At 39.0% G+C, this 17639-nt stretch overlaps 1 protein-coding gene and 1 long non-coding RNA gene across 3 annotated transcripts in view; one reads left to right on the top strand and one right to left on the bottom strand.

Annotated features, from left to right (window-relative positions):
• The first annotated feature begins 3315 nt into the window (after positions 1-3315).
• On the top strand, positions 3316-9256 carry MSTN (myostatin). Its single transcript, XM_064717642.1, has 3 exons — positions 3316-3763; positions 5583-5956; positions 8022-9256. Exons 1-3 carry the CDS (start codon positions 3391-3393, stop codon positions 8400-8402), a joined length of 1128 nt encoding a protein of 375 aa, XP_064573712.1. The 5' UTR covers positions 3316-3390; the 3' UTR covers positions 8403-9256.
• The window catches only part of LOC135450035 (uncharacterized), a 33712-nt gene continuing 21914 nt past the window's right edge, over positions 5842-17639 (bottom strand). The window contains exons 2-6 of one of the 2 annotated variants that reach the window (XR_010440929.1): positions 13490-13601; positions 8368-8440; positions 7984-8175; positions 7201-7261; positions 5842-6135 (exon numbers count right to left, since the gene is read on the bottom strand). This is a non-coding gene — a long non-coding RNA (uncharacterized LOC135450035). The remainder of the gene's footprint in view (positions 6136-7200; positions 7262-7983; positions 8176-8367; positions 8441-13489; positions 13602-17639) is intronic. The other variant, XR_010440928.1, reaches the window with a different exon arrangement.

Below are 17639 nucleotides of genomic sequence, written 5' to 3'. Positions count from 1 at the left end.
GTATGCCTTTTTTCCTTTAGAAAGGAACATTCTTGCAGTGCTTGATTTTGGGGGCCTGAGCCATGATCTTCGCATAGTCAGGATTGGGAATACTATTCACTATTGGCAGGCACAACGGGTAGAATGATACAAATCCCAAAGATAATATTAAAATGCCATAAAGTTCAGTAAGATGTGCATTTCATTTTTAACTCTTCTTTAGTTTTGCTAGTGAAATGTCTTAGGGTTTTGTTGTTGAGGTTTTTTAGAAATATTTTTTTGCCTAATTAATTTTAGAGCAACTTTTACCTGGTCTCTTCATCACTTTTTTTTTTTTTCCTTTTCTATCACCTACTTCTGTAGTCATCCCTTTTCATCACTTGCAGTCATTGCAGTTTTTCCAAAACCACTACAATTCCAGTCAGACAGAAAGATAAATCACATATTCTATTATTATTATCATCAAATAAATAAGATCCTCCAATAGCTCCTGATCAAGTGCAACTCTTTGTGCTCTTTCCTAAATTCTCAAAATTTCAGAAAAAAAAAAGAATAAGCCAGCAACCAGAAAAGGTGAAAAATATTTTACTAACAGCTTACAGTTATTCATAGTAAATATGAAATGCATTTTATGAGCGAGATGGAAATACTGCTCTCTGTTATGCAGCTGCTGGGGAATTCTGAGGTGCTTTAGTCACCCCCAGTCCCTGTGCCACCACTCCAGCTGCTATTGCTGCCTCCTAAACAGCGGTGCTCAGCAGGGTCTGTTTGCCACCATGTGTCACCTGAGCCCTTGCTCTGAGTTCCCTGAGGATTTGGGCTTACAGGAGAGGGCCTTGGCCCTGCAGCCATAACTAAATGCTGCACAGAAAGGAGCAAAGGCACTCTTGCTTGTAGATTAATGGACTCTTAAGATTGGGAAAAGAACCTCGAAGCTCTGCATGTTCATGCTGGCCAGCCAGAGCAGGCAAGGTCCCGGTGTGGCTGCAGAGCACAGCCCAAGAGGGTCACAGTGCTGAGGCACTGCTTTGCTCAGCACCTCTCTTGCCCCTCTCCCTCATGAGAAGGGTAAGAAAGGTTTTTAGCCATGATTTTTTAACCATGGTCCGCCAGTACATTGAATTACTTTCATATCAATGACTGCATCATTATTTCCATCATTATTGATGGATCATTATGTTAAACTGTTTCTGGTGTGAAACCTGGTACCTGTCAAACTTTCCACTTGGAGTAGCTTCCCTTCTATAGCCATATGGTTAAATTTAGTTTAAAATACAGAAATAATTAAAAATAATTTCATTATGACATTAACTGTAGAAATAGTAAACAGACCCCAACTTAAATCCCTCCCATTTCAGCACTTTTCAGAAAGATTGTTAGTGTAAATCATCCTATGCATCTTCCACAAAACCACATTTCCATCACTTGAAATGCAGTAAGAGTCTGTTTTAAAGATGTTATAGGTATGGCAGGCAGTTTCTTGTTCCAGTGAACCATGGCCCATTTGTGTTACCACATGCTGAAAGTAGCTGCCTTGTCTCTGTGTAAAAACCAAATGCTCAGGAGCTAAGGCAGCAAACTGCTTGCTTGAAACATGAGTTTTGGTTAAAATCAGAATATCAGAGTCTCACCCTAAAGCTATGTGCCTGGCCTGTGTGAACATGATACACAGATCACTTGCATCAGCTTTACATCAGGGCAGGACGACCAATTTTAATTGAATATTTGTGATTTATGGCATTGGTTATGAGCTGAATATTAGGCTCAGTTCTGTGGTATACAGTGAATTTGCATGCCCTGGAGAGGTGATAAAAAAAGAGTATGAATGACCAGGCAGAAAAAAATTTTTTCAAGAGTTCTGTCCACATCTTTACTTACACCAACATTTTTCCTATATGAACACATGCAAAACCCGTTGTCTGACATATTTTTAGGAGTACTCAGAATAGGAAAAGAAACTCTGTGAGAAACTGAAAATTCAGTCCTAACTTAGGCAAACTTTTGCATATTGCATGAAATTCCGGGATTTCCCTTTGCTGAAATACACAGATTCCAAATATTCAAATATATACAATACATACCAATTCCAGGGTTTCTGTTGGCTGGGACATGCAGCCTGTGTTGAGCAGTAACCCCCTCACCCCCCCCTCACTAAGTGTGAGTTCCATAATTATTGCTAACAGCTCATCAAATGTGAGCTACATTTGATTTTAACATCAAATGTAAGATTTTTAAGCCATAACATATGCAATCACACAGAGATATAGGTCTCTTATGCAGAAAGCATATTAAAACTGTATTTTTCAACATCTAAGCAGGACATAAGAGAATTTCTAAGTATTTGAGTAGAAAGTAATAAATCACAGAGATATCACTTAAGTTGACATAATACAGAAACATTTTGAAGAGAAATAAAAGGTTACATGGAAAAAGAAGATAAATAACCAGTAGAGATTAAAATATTTTAAGCCTTTTAATGCTTTCACTAATAATGAAAACAACAAGTCAAACTATTCCCATGTAATATTAGAGTGAATAGCTAAAGATATTCCTTAAAAATACCTTTGCTACTAAAGATACTTAATTTACTGCCCAGAATTCTGGTCACAGCATGAAGAGGGGACAGAATAATTTTTCATTACTGACTGTTAATTCAGTAAAGGATTTGTTCTGTGGATTTTGATATATGCTAAAGGGGTAAACAAATAAGACAGACATTTGCATAGTGTCAGATATGCACAAAACCTCCAATACTGCTTTAGCTAGTGTCCTGGAAAGTGTCCTAGTAAGGTTTTCTGAAATAGGAACTGCTGAATATATCTCAGTTGTTGAACTACATAAATTAGTACTCACTGCAATCCATTTCTGAAATATAATTTTGCTGCCTGCTAAAAGTAACCTCAGGATTTTCTTGTAAATAGAACAAACTTTCAACTTAGAAAGATTGGTAGAAGCCTAAAGCAAGTTTAGAGCAAGGCTACTCTTGATTCATAGTACAAGTACACAGTTAGTATAATATTTAAGAATGACAGTGCTGTCTTTCAGTACTGCTGCCCACAATACTTGGAAATATATCCTTTCAGAATGTGAAGGCATATCCTCTGCGAAGTATCCAGATAAATCAGTTCACCCTTGGCTGTAACTAAACGCTGTCTAGTGACTTGTGATCGACAGGGCTTTACCCTCTGACAGCCAGATTCATTGTTGGGACAGCAACCAATCGTCGAGTTTGACGACATGAGCCTAATCAAAGTTGGAGTATAAAAAGCCCCCTTGGAATATATAAGGTACACCAGTGTGGCAAGCTGTCTCTCAGATTGCATTTGCTTTCACGGATCTGTTTAGTACTGAAAGGGAAAGGGGGAGGGGGAAAAAAAAGGAAGACAAAAGTGCTGCACTGAATGTGAGATCATGCAAAAGCTAGTGCTCTATGCTTCTATTTACCTGTTCATGCTGATTGCTGTTGATCCGGTGGCTCTTGATGACAGTAGTCAGCCCACAGAGAACGCTGAAAAGGACGGACTGTGCAATGCTTGTACGTGGAGACAGAATACAAAATCTTCCAGAATAGAAGCCATAAAAATTCAAATCCTCAGCAAACTGCGTCTGGAACAAGCTCCTAACATTAGCAGGGATGTTATTAAGCAACTTTTACCCAAGGCTCCTCCACTGCAGGAACTGATTGATCAGTACGATGTGCAGAGAGATGACAGTAGCGATGGCTCTTTGGAAGATGATGACTATCATGCCACCACCGAAACGATTATCACAATGCCTACAGAGTGTAAGTAACCCTGCTTCTTTCGCCTCCCACTGCCCCTCTGAGAGAGTTGTCTCCCTGCTGTAGAGCCACACAACTCCTCCTCAGGCTCTCCCAACAGGCTGCTGGCTGAAGTCTGCTGGAGGGAGGGAGGAGAGCGTTATTTCTAAAGAATTTGAGCCAGGTTCAGATGACTGTGTGGCGATCCTTTGTTTTACCGTTCGGTTTTCAGCTCCTTATAATGTGTGTGCCCTGTAGCACTTAGGATTTGCCCATTGCCGTAGAAAGCAAAGGGAGATCTGCAGTTCAGTCAACTTCGTTATCTGCAGCACTCGGGGCATTTCCTCTCACAAATATAAAGTACAAGTGCAGATAACGAGAGAACTAAATTTTTGTGAGCGAAGTTTCAGTGGCCAGTATTTTTAGAAGGGAGAGAAATCAACAGAAATGCAGCTTAGAGCACTACACCTACCTAACTGCAACATGCTACAGCAAGTGCAAGCAGAGAGTTAAATTCTTGCCTCTTTGCTGATCCCATAAACTAGCACCACCCACCTCGGAGTTAAAACTATATATTTAAAGCAAATATGTGTGTAACAGATTAAATGCAAAAGTGTCCGTGCTACAGCAATCAGCTCATGTAATCGTGCCAAGGAAGAATGAAGGCATTTACTGAATGAGCAGATTCTGAGTTATCTTCTGAGTGCTAAACATCTGCTATGCCTCCTATCAAGTATCTTTTGCACAGCTAATACTGTAGTATCTTATGTTCTTCATCAGATAAAGTTATTCGGCTATGGCAGCTGTTTTTTTAAATAACACTTATGAATATGTCGTCAAAAAGGAAAAATATGACAGGACATATAAGGCATGTTAGCAGTTACAGATATCATTATGATATGCAGACTAGAATAATATCTGCTGCTCTCACCAGCTAAAAATGAACCCACAGATTAAAAAAAAAAAAATCTGTGAAATGTTTTAACTTAATAATTACTAAGAGGGGCACTTAATACCATTCTTTTACTACAGCCTTATAACAAAGATGAGGTCTGCCTGCATTTTCATTCCAGACTTTTATGTTCAAGGGTTTATAACTATTTTTAATCAAACTGCTACACGTTTACAGTGACTGAAGAAAAGTCATTGTATTTCACTGCTCTGAGTTCATTTCCTACTTATAAAAAGCCCTTGAGCTATTTTAAATGCACTAAAGAGACAGGTATCTTAAGTGATGAGATTTATGAACGTTAAAGTCCTGTACCATTTAGGATTAGTACTACCCATTTTATCCTGGCATGGAAAGATCTTGCCATGACTAGGTATGACAGCTGCATCGTAGGCTACAGGAAGGAGGAACGCAGCACAGCACGTGACTTTCCTCTAATAATATTCAAATGAAAACAAAATGATCCTTATATTAATCCCCTCAATTATTTTCTTCCCACTGAGAAAAGAAATGCAAGTGTTTGTGCAGTTTGCCCAGGGCTGTATGGTCTGCAGCAGGCTGAGGCTTTGGAGTAAATTAGAAATAGCTGGATCACCACACACGTGTTGAGTCAGCTTATGCAAAGTTGCTATTCTGCATGCTTTATGAAGGTCCTCAGGAGGTGACCAGCAGAAGTGAATTGGTAGTAGGTGATAGAGTATTTTTGTTGACATCCACTGAAGTTGCTGTAGACTGTAAACCATAGAAAATGAATTAACTTAAATACACTTTGTTACTGGTACTCTTTATTAGATATTGTAATAGTTTTATACAGTCTGAAAAAAATAGTCAGGTTTATATACGCATTTTTTCTTGTTCCCTGTTCAGTAATCTGTTCTTTCCATTCATTTATAGCTGATTTTCTTGTACAAATGGAGGGAAAACCAAAATGTTGCTTCTTTAAGTTTAGCTCTAAAATACAATATAACAAAGTAGTAAAGGCACAATTGTGGATATACTTGAGGCAAGTCCAAAAACCTACAACGGTGTTTGTGCAGATCCTGAGACTTATTAAGCCCATGAAAGATGGCACAAGATATACTGGAATTCGATCTTTGAAACTTGACATGAACCCAGGCACCGGTATTTGGCAGAGTATTGATGTGAAGACAGTGTTGCAAAATTGGCTCAAACAGCCTGAATCCAATTTAGGCATCGAAATAAAAGCTTTTGATGAGAACGGACGGAATCTTGCTGTAACTTTCCCAGGACCGGGGGAAGATGGATTGGTAAGTCTATTTAGAAAAATCCCATTTAATTGAAAAGCATTTAAGCTCTGTTTTAAAGATAAAATGGATGCATTGTTTAGGGAATGGAAGATAAAAGTTCTGTGTATCCAATTCTTTCATTCTTTGCTCTCTGATTATGCAAAAAAATCAATAGCTTTCCTCTGCCTCCGTTTCCTTATCTAAAAAATTGAGAGAAATTGCAGTATTTCAGAGACATTGCAAAGCATTAACTAGAAAAGGTTTTGGCAATTACTGATAGATGATGCTATCAAAGTAACATTGTTTCCAATTTTGAGAGCAAATACTGCTTGATGAGCAGCTATTTCACATAAAGAAAAGTCTTTAGAGTCTTTCACTGGTTAGGAAAGTGCCTCCAATATTGCTGAGAGGCAAGGCAGTTCCTACACACTCTCTATGCATATATTTTCTATTAACAAAAAATACTATCTCTTTATGAAGGTGAGAACAGATCTTCTTCATAATATTAAGTTCTTCACCTTTCAGTATTTGGTAGAGTGTATCATTCTACCAATTAGAAGCATCTGAATAGAGAAATTCTGCTTGATACAATTATTGAGTCATGATGATAAGAAAGTGCACAAAGTAACTGGTTTGTTTTTATAAGAAGACATGAACAAATTAAATCTGAAATGTACCTACAAGTACACCTGAAATAAATGTGAAGTGAAACTACAGCATTTCCATTGCTATTTGTTTCTGTAATCACTACTCATTTACAACCTATACAAATTTCTATACTTATCACAACCAAGTGATACCTTCTTTTGCATAAAGCATGAAGAATATTATTCTACTTTTACTTCTATGTAGTAGATGCATCTGTTGATCATAGAAACAGAAAAATTTAGGTTGGAGAAGACCATGGTGTCCAACTATATTTATGCAACATTTAACTTCACAGCAGTATAATATAATAAGTGTTTAAAAGAAAAACTCTGAGATATCTTAATTGTACATCCAACATAAATGTGGATCTCCTGTATTTGAAACAGGCCAGCTGGATATCATGATCAGGAATGTCCTCACCACCTCCATCCATACAGATGATGATACATACAGATAACCCATGGCTATCATCATTTATAAATAAACATTTCAGTGGCAGAGCAAGGCTAGAGGCACAGCTGATAATGGGATAGGAAATGTCTCTTTCCCCAGCTCCTCTCCAGCAGCCCCCAGTACAGGTGTGCTCCTCTCACCAAACACCTCCCCATATAATTTACCTTTGGAAAGGGCCCTTCCAGCAGCTCCACAGCTTGCAGGGAAACAGCTTGAGAGGGAAACCTGTGTAACAAAGTTAGCTGTTATTCCTGAGGAATGATCTCCATGGGCTGGCCCCATCAGTGCCAAACCAACTCAAGGGGTAGAAATCATTGTGTGGAAGGCAGCAGCTTTGGGAACTGAAGTCGCAATTGTGGGGGTTGCAATTTCCTTCTAGTCCCACTTGGTGACTGTGGAAACACACCTTCCGTAGGAGGCATGTGGCTCAGGGATCTGCCAAAAGTACATTCCTGGCTACAGGACTCTTCCAAGAGTAAAAATATTTAGCTGCCCCTCCAAATTCATTCAGTCATAGAGTCATTCAAGTATGGCAGCAATAGAGGAGCAACTTTTGTCCTCCTTGGTCTGGACAAAAACCTTCCTTGATATCCAGAAAGCCTGAATTCAATATGATTTTCAGGAAGGGAATATCAGAAGGACTCACAAAAGCTCTTATTATGGAGTTTAAAACAAAGTAAAAAAATCCACATCAAAAGTAAAAATCCAGCATCCTCCAAATTTTTGAAATGTTGTTACAGCAGTAAAAGAACGTTAGCACTGAGACAGTGGTGATTTCAGGGACAAATACTCAGGCATTAAAGCTCTGCATAGAGAAACAGCAGGGAAATGCAGAGAACTATAACAGAATTGCAGGTCAAATTTTGTTTGCAAACATTTCAGAATATCAATTTGATACATCTACATCTGAAATATTGTTTGCATGTTTTTAGTGAACTTGGGCTTACCTCAGAAACGATTCCAATTGCTTCTCCTCTTCTCACAGAACCCATTTTTAGAGGTCAGAGTTACAGACACACCAAAACGGTCCCGCAGAGATTTCGGTCTCGACTGCGATGAGCACTCGACAGAATCCCGGTGTTGCCGCTACCCGCTGACGGTGGATTTCGAGGCTTTCGGCTGGGATTGGATTATCGCTCCTAAACGATACAAAGCCAACTACTGCTCTGGAGAATGTGAATTTGTGTTTTTACAAAAGTACCCCCACACCCACCTGGTGCACCAAGCCAACCCCAGGGGCTCGGCAGGCCCTTGCTGCACGCCCACCAAGATGTCCCCCATCAACATGCTGTACTTCAACGGCAAAGAACAAATCATCTACGGCAAGATACCAGCCATGGTTGTGGATCGCTGTGGGTGCTCCTGAGATCCTCGCCAGATCCACTGCTTCACGCATTGTGGAAGCTACCAAAAGAAAAAGTAAAAAAAAATTAAAAAAAAAAAAAAAAAAAAAAAGGAAAAAAGGAAAAACCAGAAAAAGTTACAGCCCCTCACCAGTCTCTCAAACTGTGAAGTACACAAGGCATTGCCGACCTCCTGCGTGCTACCAGCAGCAGTTACAGAATGTGAACTAAAGGACAATGTACCTGATGGCTGCTTGTGAGCCAGTAAAAGAGAAAAGCTACAATCAAAATCACCGGATTTAATCCACAAAGTTCTTGCATTATGAGGGAATCAATATTCAGTCATTTGGATGCAAATTTATATGCAGGTTTCAGTACACATTGGTAATCAAAAGCAAGCTCCTTCTCACCTGAGGACAGAAGGAGCAGGCTTTTAGGTTCCTTTCTTCACAGCTTCACTTAATATCATATTTACAGGAACATATATACCGGTAACATATATACCACTACACAATACCACCAGAATCATCCTTAAACACTTGAATATATAGTGCAGACTTGTGAAATGTATCAGATGAAATTCCACATAAATGGACAAACCCTGAAATTAGGGATGGCATAGTGTATTTAGCGTGTTTCCATTCCTTTTTCTCATTAGTATGTTAGTAATCAATGGCAATGGTGCTACGTAAGCAGGCTGAGTAAATAGCAAGATAGTTATATAAGTGAAGGAATTTAGGCTTAATAATGAATTTGCCCTATCCTCAGGTACACTATTCAACATTCTCAAGAAACAGATATTTTTTAAATGAAAAGGAATAGTTTTCTAGACATAGAAAAACAGAAGGCAGCAGAGAAATCCAACATGCAAACTGCAATCCCACATTTTAACCTGCCTTTGCAACATTACCGTTTGCACTATGGTAAACCAATGCAAATAGTTGGTTGCTACAGATATTGTTTAAAAACCACTTTGATATAACTGACTTGTGTAATATGTATGCATCAATATTTTGTAAATAAATGTTTATTTTTTAATCACTGTTGGTATATGTCCATCACAAGAAAGAATGGCTTTAACCTGTACTTTAGTTTAATAAACAAACCCCAATATTATCTTCATAATAAATTTTCTGGATTTTAACACAAATAATATGTAGGAACAATGCAACAAAGTAAACCATATGTTCAGAATTATTCTACATTTTATATGTTTTTTACATTGGTATGAGCCATCTAGGATAAATGATGGCTGTTGACATGTTTATAAGGTTCTTTGGGTTACTGTTTTTATGGTCATTTTGATCCACAACTGAATTTCCATAATTGGAATGTTATGTTCATAAATAATAATGATATCACAAAAGATTGCTATTAAATGCATTTTATTATATTTAAAAGTTTGCAGCAAAGTATTTTCTGTATTTGAGTAAACATAGTACATGGATTTACACACAAATTCTGTACATTTTCCTTATAGTAAAAAATTGTCAATTGAAATTAAAAATATCTATTTACTATAAAGTCCATTTTATTTCACATGTGAAATAGAACTGATAAACCAGGTGCTTGTTAAGACAACACAATCACTGTTAAAACATCTTCATGTTAGTATGATGCACGTTTTTGTTATATTTCAGAAATCAGTTTTGAATTTTCCTTTGTGTAAAACCACCCTAAAATTGCAAAAATGCTTGATTTTCTTCCCTTCCTCTTTTATATATTTTCTGCCTCGGTGGTAAATATTTTGTATTGATTCTTTTTTTACTTTTTTAAAAAATTTGTATGTAAGGACATTAAAACTTAAAGTTTGAGTGATGAGGTTTGAAATTTAAAAGCAAACAGATTTTCTGCAATTTCTTTTGAATGATTAGGAGTTCTGCTAAAGCTGTATCCAGGCATCAAGCAGATGTTCAGCTTCTCCCACTACAGTTCACCAGAGCAGGTCCCTGGGGCCCTTAAATACACTTTCAATTTAGTTTCCCACAAAACACCATCAGACTAAATAAAAAATCTGAAAGCTTTTGGAATACAGACTCTCAGTGAAGCCAAAAGAATTAGAAGTACGACACAATTCCCCTCCTAAACAAAGTAACAGAATTAAGGGAGAAATCCTCTGTTTGTTAAAGTAAATGGCAAAACCTCCACTGGCTTTAACAGAGACCAACCTTTTGCACTCTGACTTTTAACTCGTGACATTCAGGCACCAAGCAGTGCCATCCTGCTCATGTGAACTATCAATAGCATCTCCTTGCATGAGGCTCTTAAACCATTCAGAGACTTCCAATTAACTTCCATATACCCTGTAGCTAAACATTCACTGCTTTAATTGGGCCAGTTCGTATAGCAACAGCTGCAAAGATGCAGCACCATGGATTCTGCAGATAGGGAACAAAATATATTCCCAGTCTGCACCAAATCCAGTTACACCACCTGCAGAATTGTTTATACTCATGATAGGTAAAGCTAATGTCAATTCATTTATCTCCACACAAGCTGCCTGGTAATAACTGTACCCTGCACAAAGGCAGTACAGAAGTGATGGAATTTTTTATTCCTGGAATTAATGAAAGCAAAATTAAAGCAAGAAAATAAGTAGCATGAATTCCAAATAGCATCTACTCCAACCAGCATCCCATCTTGACACTCAGACAAATTTAATTCCTTGTAAATTTTATGCAGTATGCATCTTTTATATTTTGCCAAACTTGAAACGATCATAGAGCAGTTATGGCTCCCGTGATTTAATATTGACCTTACAGATAAGTGGCTCCTCATGGAATATGCTTTGATCTTTATTTTAGCTGCTGAATAGTTCATTATCAATGTATTTACTGACAATCAATTTAAGATCTCAATGATTCCTTCTGTTCTTATTGTTACATCCTTTTACTTGCAAGGCTCAGGTCTGAGAAACTTCAGCAGCTTTTTTGAATACTTTGTACAGCTCTCAAACCTCACTGTTAAGCTGTATATTCAGAATAATGAAAACATCCAGTGAGGGATGATGTGTGAGGAACAGCATCATTTCCTTGCCTGGCATCCCAAGAATCCCAACAGGAATGAACCAGGTAGAGTCCAGCTTTCCAAGGCAGTGTCCAAGTGCCCCAGGATGCACGTGCACACCTGAAACAGGACAGTTCCTCATCTCTGTACTGCTCCAGTTCTTCCTCTTGGCTCTACTGCCCAGCCTTTTCCCTCCCAACACGAGCCAGTCCCTTTCCAGCGCCGTTCGACTCCTACCTCCTACCCAGCTTCAGTTACAGTGTAACTCGAGTAGCAATTCCCGTCCCATTTCACACAGCATCTCCCATCCCATCCCTCCCCAGACTCTTGCCCTGCAGCCCCTTTTGCAGGGGGAACAGCCCCCTGCAGTACTGCCCTCCCGTCCCTTAAGCAGATCCAGTGCATCCTGCTCCTGCTGGAAGCTGTGGTTAGGGGAGAAACCTTCCAATGTGCTCAACAGAGCCTGTGGGGAATTTAACAGCTGAACACAGAAGTCATCACCACTAAGCATAAATGCACTGAAATTTTTCACAGATGGACTGTTTAGCTAAATATGAGCAGATTTCAAAGGAAGAACTAAAGGCCAAATCCATTCATAGCTTTAGGTAGCTTTTCCTCAATTCTGTGGAGTTTAAGTTTGGGGTTTGTGGTTGTTCATTGGGCATTTGGGGGTTTTTGAAGGTTTTTATGTGTGGTTTCTTTTTTAATCAGACCTTGGATGTGAATGACCTATTTTGGCTAAACATCTCAAAAAATAAATCTGCTTGAGATTAGGTTTGGACAGCTCAGTCCAGGCAGATAAATTCTGTTAAAGCTGCAGTATAACAAAACAGGTTACTATAATCTGAAGCACTGATGGACAAACTTCAAAACCAAAATATCCTACCTGAACGTATAAAGTTAGTACCTTTCAATAAAAATAAGTTAGGAAACAGTCCATTATGGGAGGCACAAGCTAGGAGCTTTACAAACAATGCTGTGCCTATGTAACTCAGCAAAATTGTCAGGAAGAACCTTAGGGATGTGTTTTAACTGACTCAGGTTAGCTCTGTGCTTCCACTTGAGCTTGCTCACAACAATATTAACTGCAGCAAGTAGGTATCCATACATTGGTTTAATACCAGCAATGAAACCAGTAATGCAACTGCATCTGCTTTTCTGTCAAGTCTTCCCCTGCAACAAGTAAGACTACAAACTCTGGCTTGAAATGCAAGTGTAACATGTTTGAATCCGTAAAAATAAAATGTTAAACTCTGGAAACACTAAAGCTCCAATTTTCCCATTTAGTTTATAAAAGCCCTGACAAAATTCAAAGGAAAAAGGGCTACAGGCCAATTTCTGAATTTGAACAGGCAAGAAGTACAGCTCTGCTCACTCTTGGCCACTTCTAAATAATCTCAAAAAAAAAAAAAAAGTGATAGTGCTAACATCCGCTGTAGCAATCTTGCAAAACAAAAAAGAAAATGGAGAAGTGCAAATATACAGCTCATTTACCAGTGAATGACTCCAATTAAATACTAGGTATATTGATAAATTGAACTGAATTCTTCTCTTTGGTGGCTAGACAGCGAATTTGAGGGATGAAGAACTACTACAGTGACTATAAAACAAAAAACCTGCCTGTTTTTATTGCTCCAGAATATAGATGAGAACAAGTAATGAAGCCCTCTGTAGATGAGGTGCCAAGATCAGCAACAAGCCTTGCAGCATTTTGGGTGTAAGTCTGGCTCATTCTCACCAGCCTTAGCCACTAAGGCTCTCTGAGGCTACAGGAAAAACTGTTCCTTTCTTTACAAGTGGACATAATTCTCACAATGTACATGCTTTCAAACACAGTGCTTTCAGAAAATACAAAATAGTTTAGTGTCCATGAGTCAGCCTGTGATCTTGAATTTGTGCTCTTAACTTAGAGACTCTGTCCTCTAAACCTTATTATGAATCAAAAGTAGTCAGTGGTCCTAAAAGCTGTTGCAATTTCTCACCACAGAAATGCCTTTCACCTACAAGTCAATAACCAAGTAAGATTTCAAACCTGTAGCTTTTCCACTATATTTATCATACTACCTCTGTCCTAGAGAATCCCTCAAGAGCTGAGAGCATTCACCTTGAATACATCCCACTTGTGGAAAGGCAGAGGAACAAGCCCTGGCTCAGCACTTCCTTTCCCGTCACTCCTGATGAAGCCTGTATGGCCTTGGGTGAGATCTTGTCAGCAACTAGTTAGGAAAGAATAAAAAGGCTTGGTTTGGGCATTATGTTCCATGTTTCACCAGTAAAATTACCAGAAGCACTTAAAGGTTATGATGGTAAGGGAGGAATACCTGGGAAAGCATTATGGATTGTAAACAGCTTCCATTAAGTTTGATAAAAAGCAGTTTGGGAGACAGCTGCAACACAGACAGGACAATATACCGAAATCATGTAAGGTGGAACAGTCACTGTAAAGCAGCCATGTGCTAACAGTGGTCTGCTATGCATTTCAAGGAGCTGAGTACAATAAAAAAAGTGAAATTTAAAGCAGTTAAATAATTTAAGGGATGTAACCAAGGCAGCAAGAAAGATTTTATCTTCCCAAATCCAGGATGATATTGAAGGCATTTGCTAAACTTTTACTCCTCTATCTTAAGAATGCTTAACATGAAAAGGTCTGCTCTTTGCCAAAATTAAAAGACGTTTCACAGCAAATCTAACTTAAGTATAATCTGTTGCATCATAATTTGAATATGTAGCTATCTAAAATATAGTTACTCATAACTTGGCTAATAGCTTGCAGTTAAGGCTCATGATTCATGCACTCTTTCTGCAGAAATCGTTATTAGTTTTTCACCTAGGAGAGGAGCAACTCCTCTCCCAACCAAGCCATAGTATCAGGGACTTTGAGCATTATTTCAGGGCATTTTGTGGCATCCAATTAGGCATTCTTAAGCAGCATGAGGAGCAAAGATTTTCTTTACTCTTGAGCATCTGTGCATTTGAAGAGGAGGTTTATTCTGATTCCAAACAGCAACCATGTCTCCTACTAACGTTTTCCCCATCATTTTCCCCCGTTGTTATCCCTCAAAGCCGGCAGTGCTGCCACCGGAGCAGCAGAGCAAACACCTGGCTGTCACGCATTATGGCATCAGGTTGCAGCGCCAGGTGGTCGGAGGAGCGGGAGGCACGTCAAACACATGCCTTCAGGCTGAGCTCAGCTGCCTACTGTATGCTGCTGTCATGTGGGAAAGCTCAGCCTAGGTGCTGCTCCAGGGCAAAATGCCCATGGCTGTGCTGCTGTAGGTGACACCTACCACAATGAGCTCTCTGCTCACTGTACTGCTCACCCGCCGTGGGGTGGGACCACAAAACTCACAGGATTCCACTCATGATCACTGTCAGCCCAGAGGTACCAAAGAACATGGGTTATTCTGATAAACAGCAGCACAACTTCATCATAATTGAGTCTTTTCCTTCGAGAAAGGACTTATTCTAAGAGCACCCTAAAACTGGGCTTTTCCCCAAGGCAGAAGTGTTCCTCTCATCATATCATGACATGCAGTTGCAGCATCAGAATTTCATACTGACCTGCAGTCAGACCTCAGAGACCTGAGTCCTCACAACACCATGTATCAACAGTCACCAACACACTTGATAAATCAAACTAATAATATTTATTGAACCTGGTTTTTGCTACCATCCCATTTACAATTACACCATTTGCATAAGAAGATAGAAAAGGCAGCTACTCAAAATATTCTTTTTTGAGGCCACTGTGTTATCTCTGAAATACTCTCAGCATACTTGCCTTACTTGTTTTTTTTTAATAGCTTGTGACTTATTTATTATTTTGTACTGCTGCACAATTTCTTTGTACTGCTGTATTTTCAGTTCTCCAATACCTTACCAAACCTGGGAATACTACTAAATCATCCTCACAGAGCTCTCATCTGTTTTCTAAGAGCACCTCTTATTCCCAAACAACTATCTCAACTTTTCGACCAACACAGATCTAGACACAAGCTCTAGTTATCACAAAATTATAAGCCCAAAGCTGACTATCCCCTTTGGGACTAATTTATTGATTTATATTTTAAAATTACAGTCTTAGGAGTATTTTAAAACCTAGGAAAGGTATTTTTTCAAAAAAAGTACTTTTCCATCCTAATAATTATTTTAGCAGGGTATTGCTCTGGAAATGGATCCTACACCAAGTGGGGCCTTTTACCACAACTTTCTTTCATCACAGTGATATCCCTAATGTCTCACTTTTATCAGTTTACTTTTGTGAAGACTACTGACCTTAACAAAATGCTTCAGAAATCTGTAGCTGTCATTGACTGCCCACTTCTTTACACCCACTGCACTTGTACAAGACCTCATCTGAACAGAGCTGTAGTAATTGCTACTACCACATAAACACGAATGACAATCCTCATGGATAAAACAAATCATGTCTATAGGAGGCACAGTACAATCCTCAGCACCCATTGTTTGGGCTGCACATAGCTAAACTTCAGGTCTTCATTTGAAAAACAACTGAAAATTGGTTCCACAAATTTCTCTTGACTGTGATTAAGCAGGAGCTTAGTTACAACAAAATGCAATTACTCAGTTTTGGCCATGCAGCCCTCATGAGGCTTTTCCAGATCCGCTCCCACGGACCCTAATTCTGGTTTGGAAGCCAATTGTTCCTTGGCAGCGTTGCCATGGATCTCACTCAGAGATTTAGCAACACATTCTCCACCAGCTTACAGCAAACACCAACGTCTGCAGCTCACCCACAGCTTGCTTATACCACAATTTGGAAGTTATCCATATTAGAGCCTGCCCATGGTTCCCTTCCACGGGGAGGGTGGAATGCTGTGCCACATGAGACTGAGTTCTTGTAGCTGTACCTGACACTGCAATTTCACAACAAGAAGTTCCAAAACACAAAGTCATACACAGAGATAAACAGGCAGGAGGAATTGGGATTTTCTAGGCATTTAGAGAGCCACTGGGATCAAACTGATGTCTCCACCAAGGGAGGCATCTTGGGTATCTGTCATGGAACATCTAACCAGGAAATCAGGAAGCCTCCTTTAAAGAGTGAGATGAAACTTCACAATTCCAGGTTAATATGGAGACTTGAATCACCCCCAGCACCCGCAGGAAAGGCAATGCAGCAGGGCACCAGCAATCCCAGAGATTTCTGGAGGATGGTTTGAACAAAAGACTTTTCACTGGCACTGCTACTCACGCCTCAGTAAGAACGTGGTGACCCAGGGTACCTCTTCTGCGACTGACACAGCAGGGGCAAATGAGGGAGGCAGAATAACAGAGGAAAAGCTTTAGCAAAAATAAGGTTCTGTGGCATCAACATGGACATCAGAATCAGGCACCTTGAATTGCCAATATTTTTGGTTATTGCCGCCATGATGACAGAAAAGTATTTACCGGATCTGAAAAGCTCCTGTTCCACTGGTTCTCTGACTGCACTGAAGCATCCCACTTTAAACTTGTATTCCATAGAGAAATATATTTCTGTTTGCTTTCCTCTTTGTTTAGGGATTTTGAAGTATGGGGAAGCTTTCTAAATTCTGTATTTCTTTCTTCTGGATGACAGCATTCTCAAGCTATAGAAGAACTCTCCTGATAAAGTACTATCACCTAATGTGGATAAATAATTAGATAGTTCTTGGGGTGATGGGAGAATGGCACAGTCTCATTCAGCAGGGTGGGGGAGGAATATCATTTTCATGCTTTGCAATTAATTTTGAAATCTTCTCTCACCATTCTTCAGTGGCAGAGATCATGAGACTCCCAACAAGCACCCCAACTCTGTGAGCTGTGTGGACTTCAGACAAAAATACTTATGTAATTTTTTTGTAAAAATAATTACATTCTTTAAGGATTTTTTAAAAAATATTGAACCTTTTGTAATAATGCTTGACCAGCATGAATAGCTGGAAGAATTATTGGCATTAATACTAAAACAAGTCACAAAAAATTTCTTTTTTTCCCCTCTGTCCAGATGGTCATATTTAACCAAACAGGGAAATAATGAATAAAAACCCTTGGACCTCAATAAGAAAATCCTGGACTGGAATCTGAATTTCATGACCATTATTTTACAAGTGAGACAAAAGTCTTAAATACCAGGTTTCAGTTGTGCTAAAATACTCAAGCAATCTTTATTCTATATATGTGGAAAGAATGTAAGAGAATATTGCCATTAAAGGTTTGCTTTAACTACCGAGATTATTACGAATAGATGTATTTTATCCCAGGAATTTTGG

Source organism: Zonotrichia leucophrys, chromosome 7, assembly GCF_028769735.1.
Source record: "Zonotrichia leucophrys gambelii isolate GWCS_2022_RI chromosome 7, RI_Zleu_2.0, whole genome shotgun sequence".
In the NCBI taxonomy this organism is placed as follows: Eukaryota; Metazoa; Chordata; class Aves; order Passeriformes; family Passerellidae; genus Zonotrichia; species Zonotrichia leucophrys.
The sequence above is the reverse complement of the archived record's forward strand: the minus strand, read 5'-3'. Positions and strand labels throughout refer to the sequence as shown.

Bases quoted from the DNA above. Each gene is read 5' to 3' on its own strand.
- MSTN (XM_064717642.1), top strand. From the start codon at position 3,391: ATGCAAAAGCTAGTGCTCTATGCTTCTATTTACCTGTTCATGCTGATT. The intron at 3,764-5,582 runs GTAAGTAACCCT...ATTCATTTATAG, and splicing joins TATCACAATGCCTACAGAGT to CTGATTTTCTTGTACAAATG. The intron at 5,957-8,021 runs GTAAGTCTATTT...CTCTTCTCACAG, and splicing joins GACCGGGGGAAGATGGATTG to AACCCATTTTTAGAGGTCAG.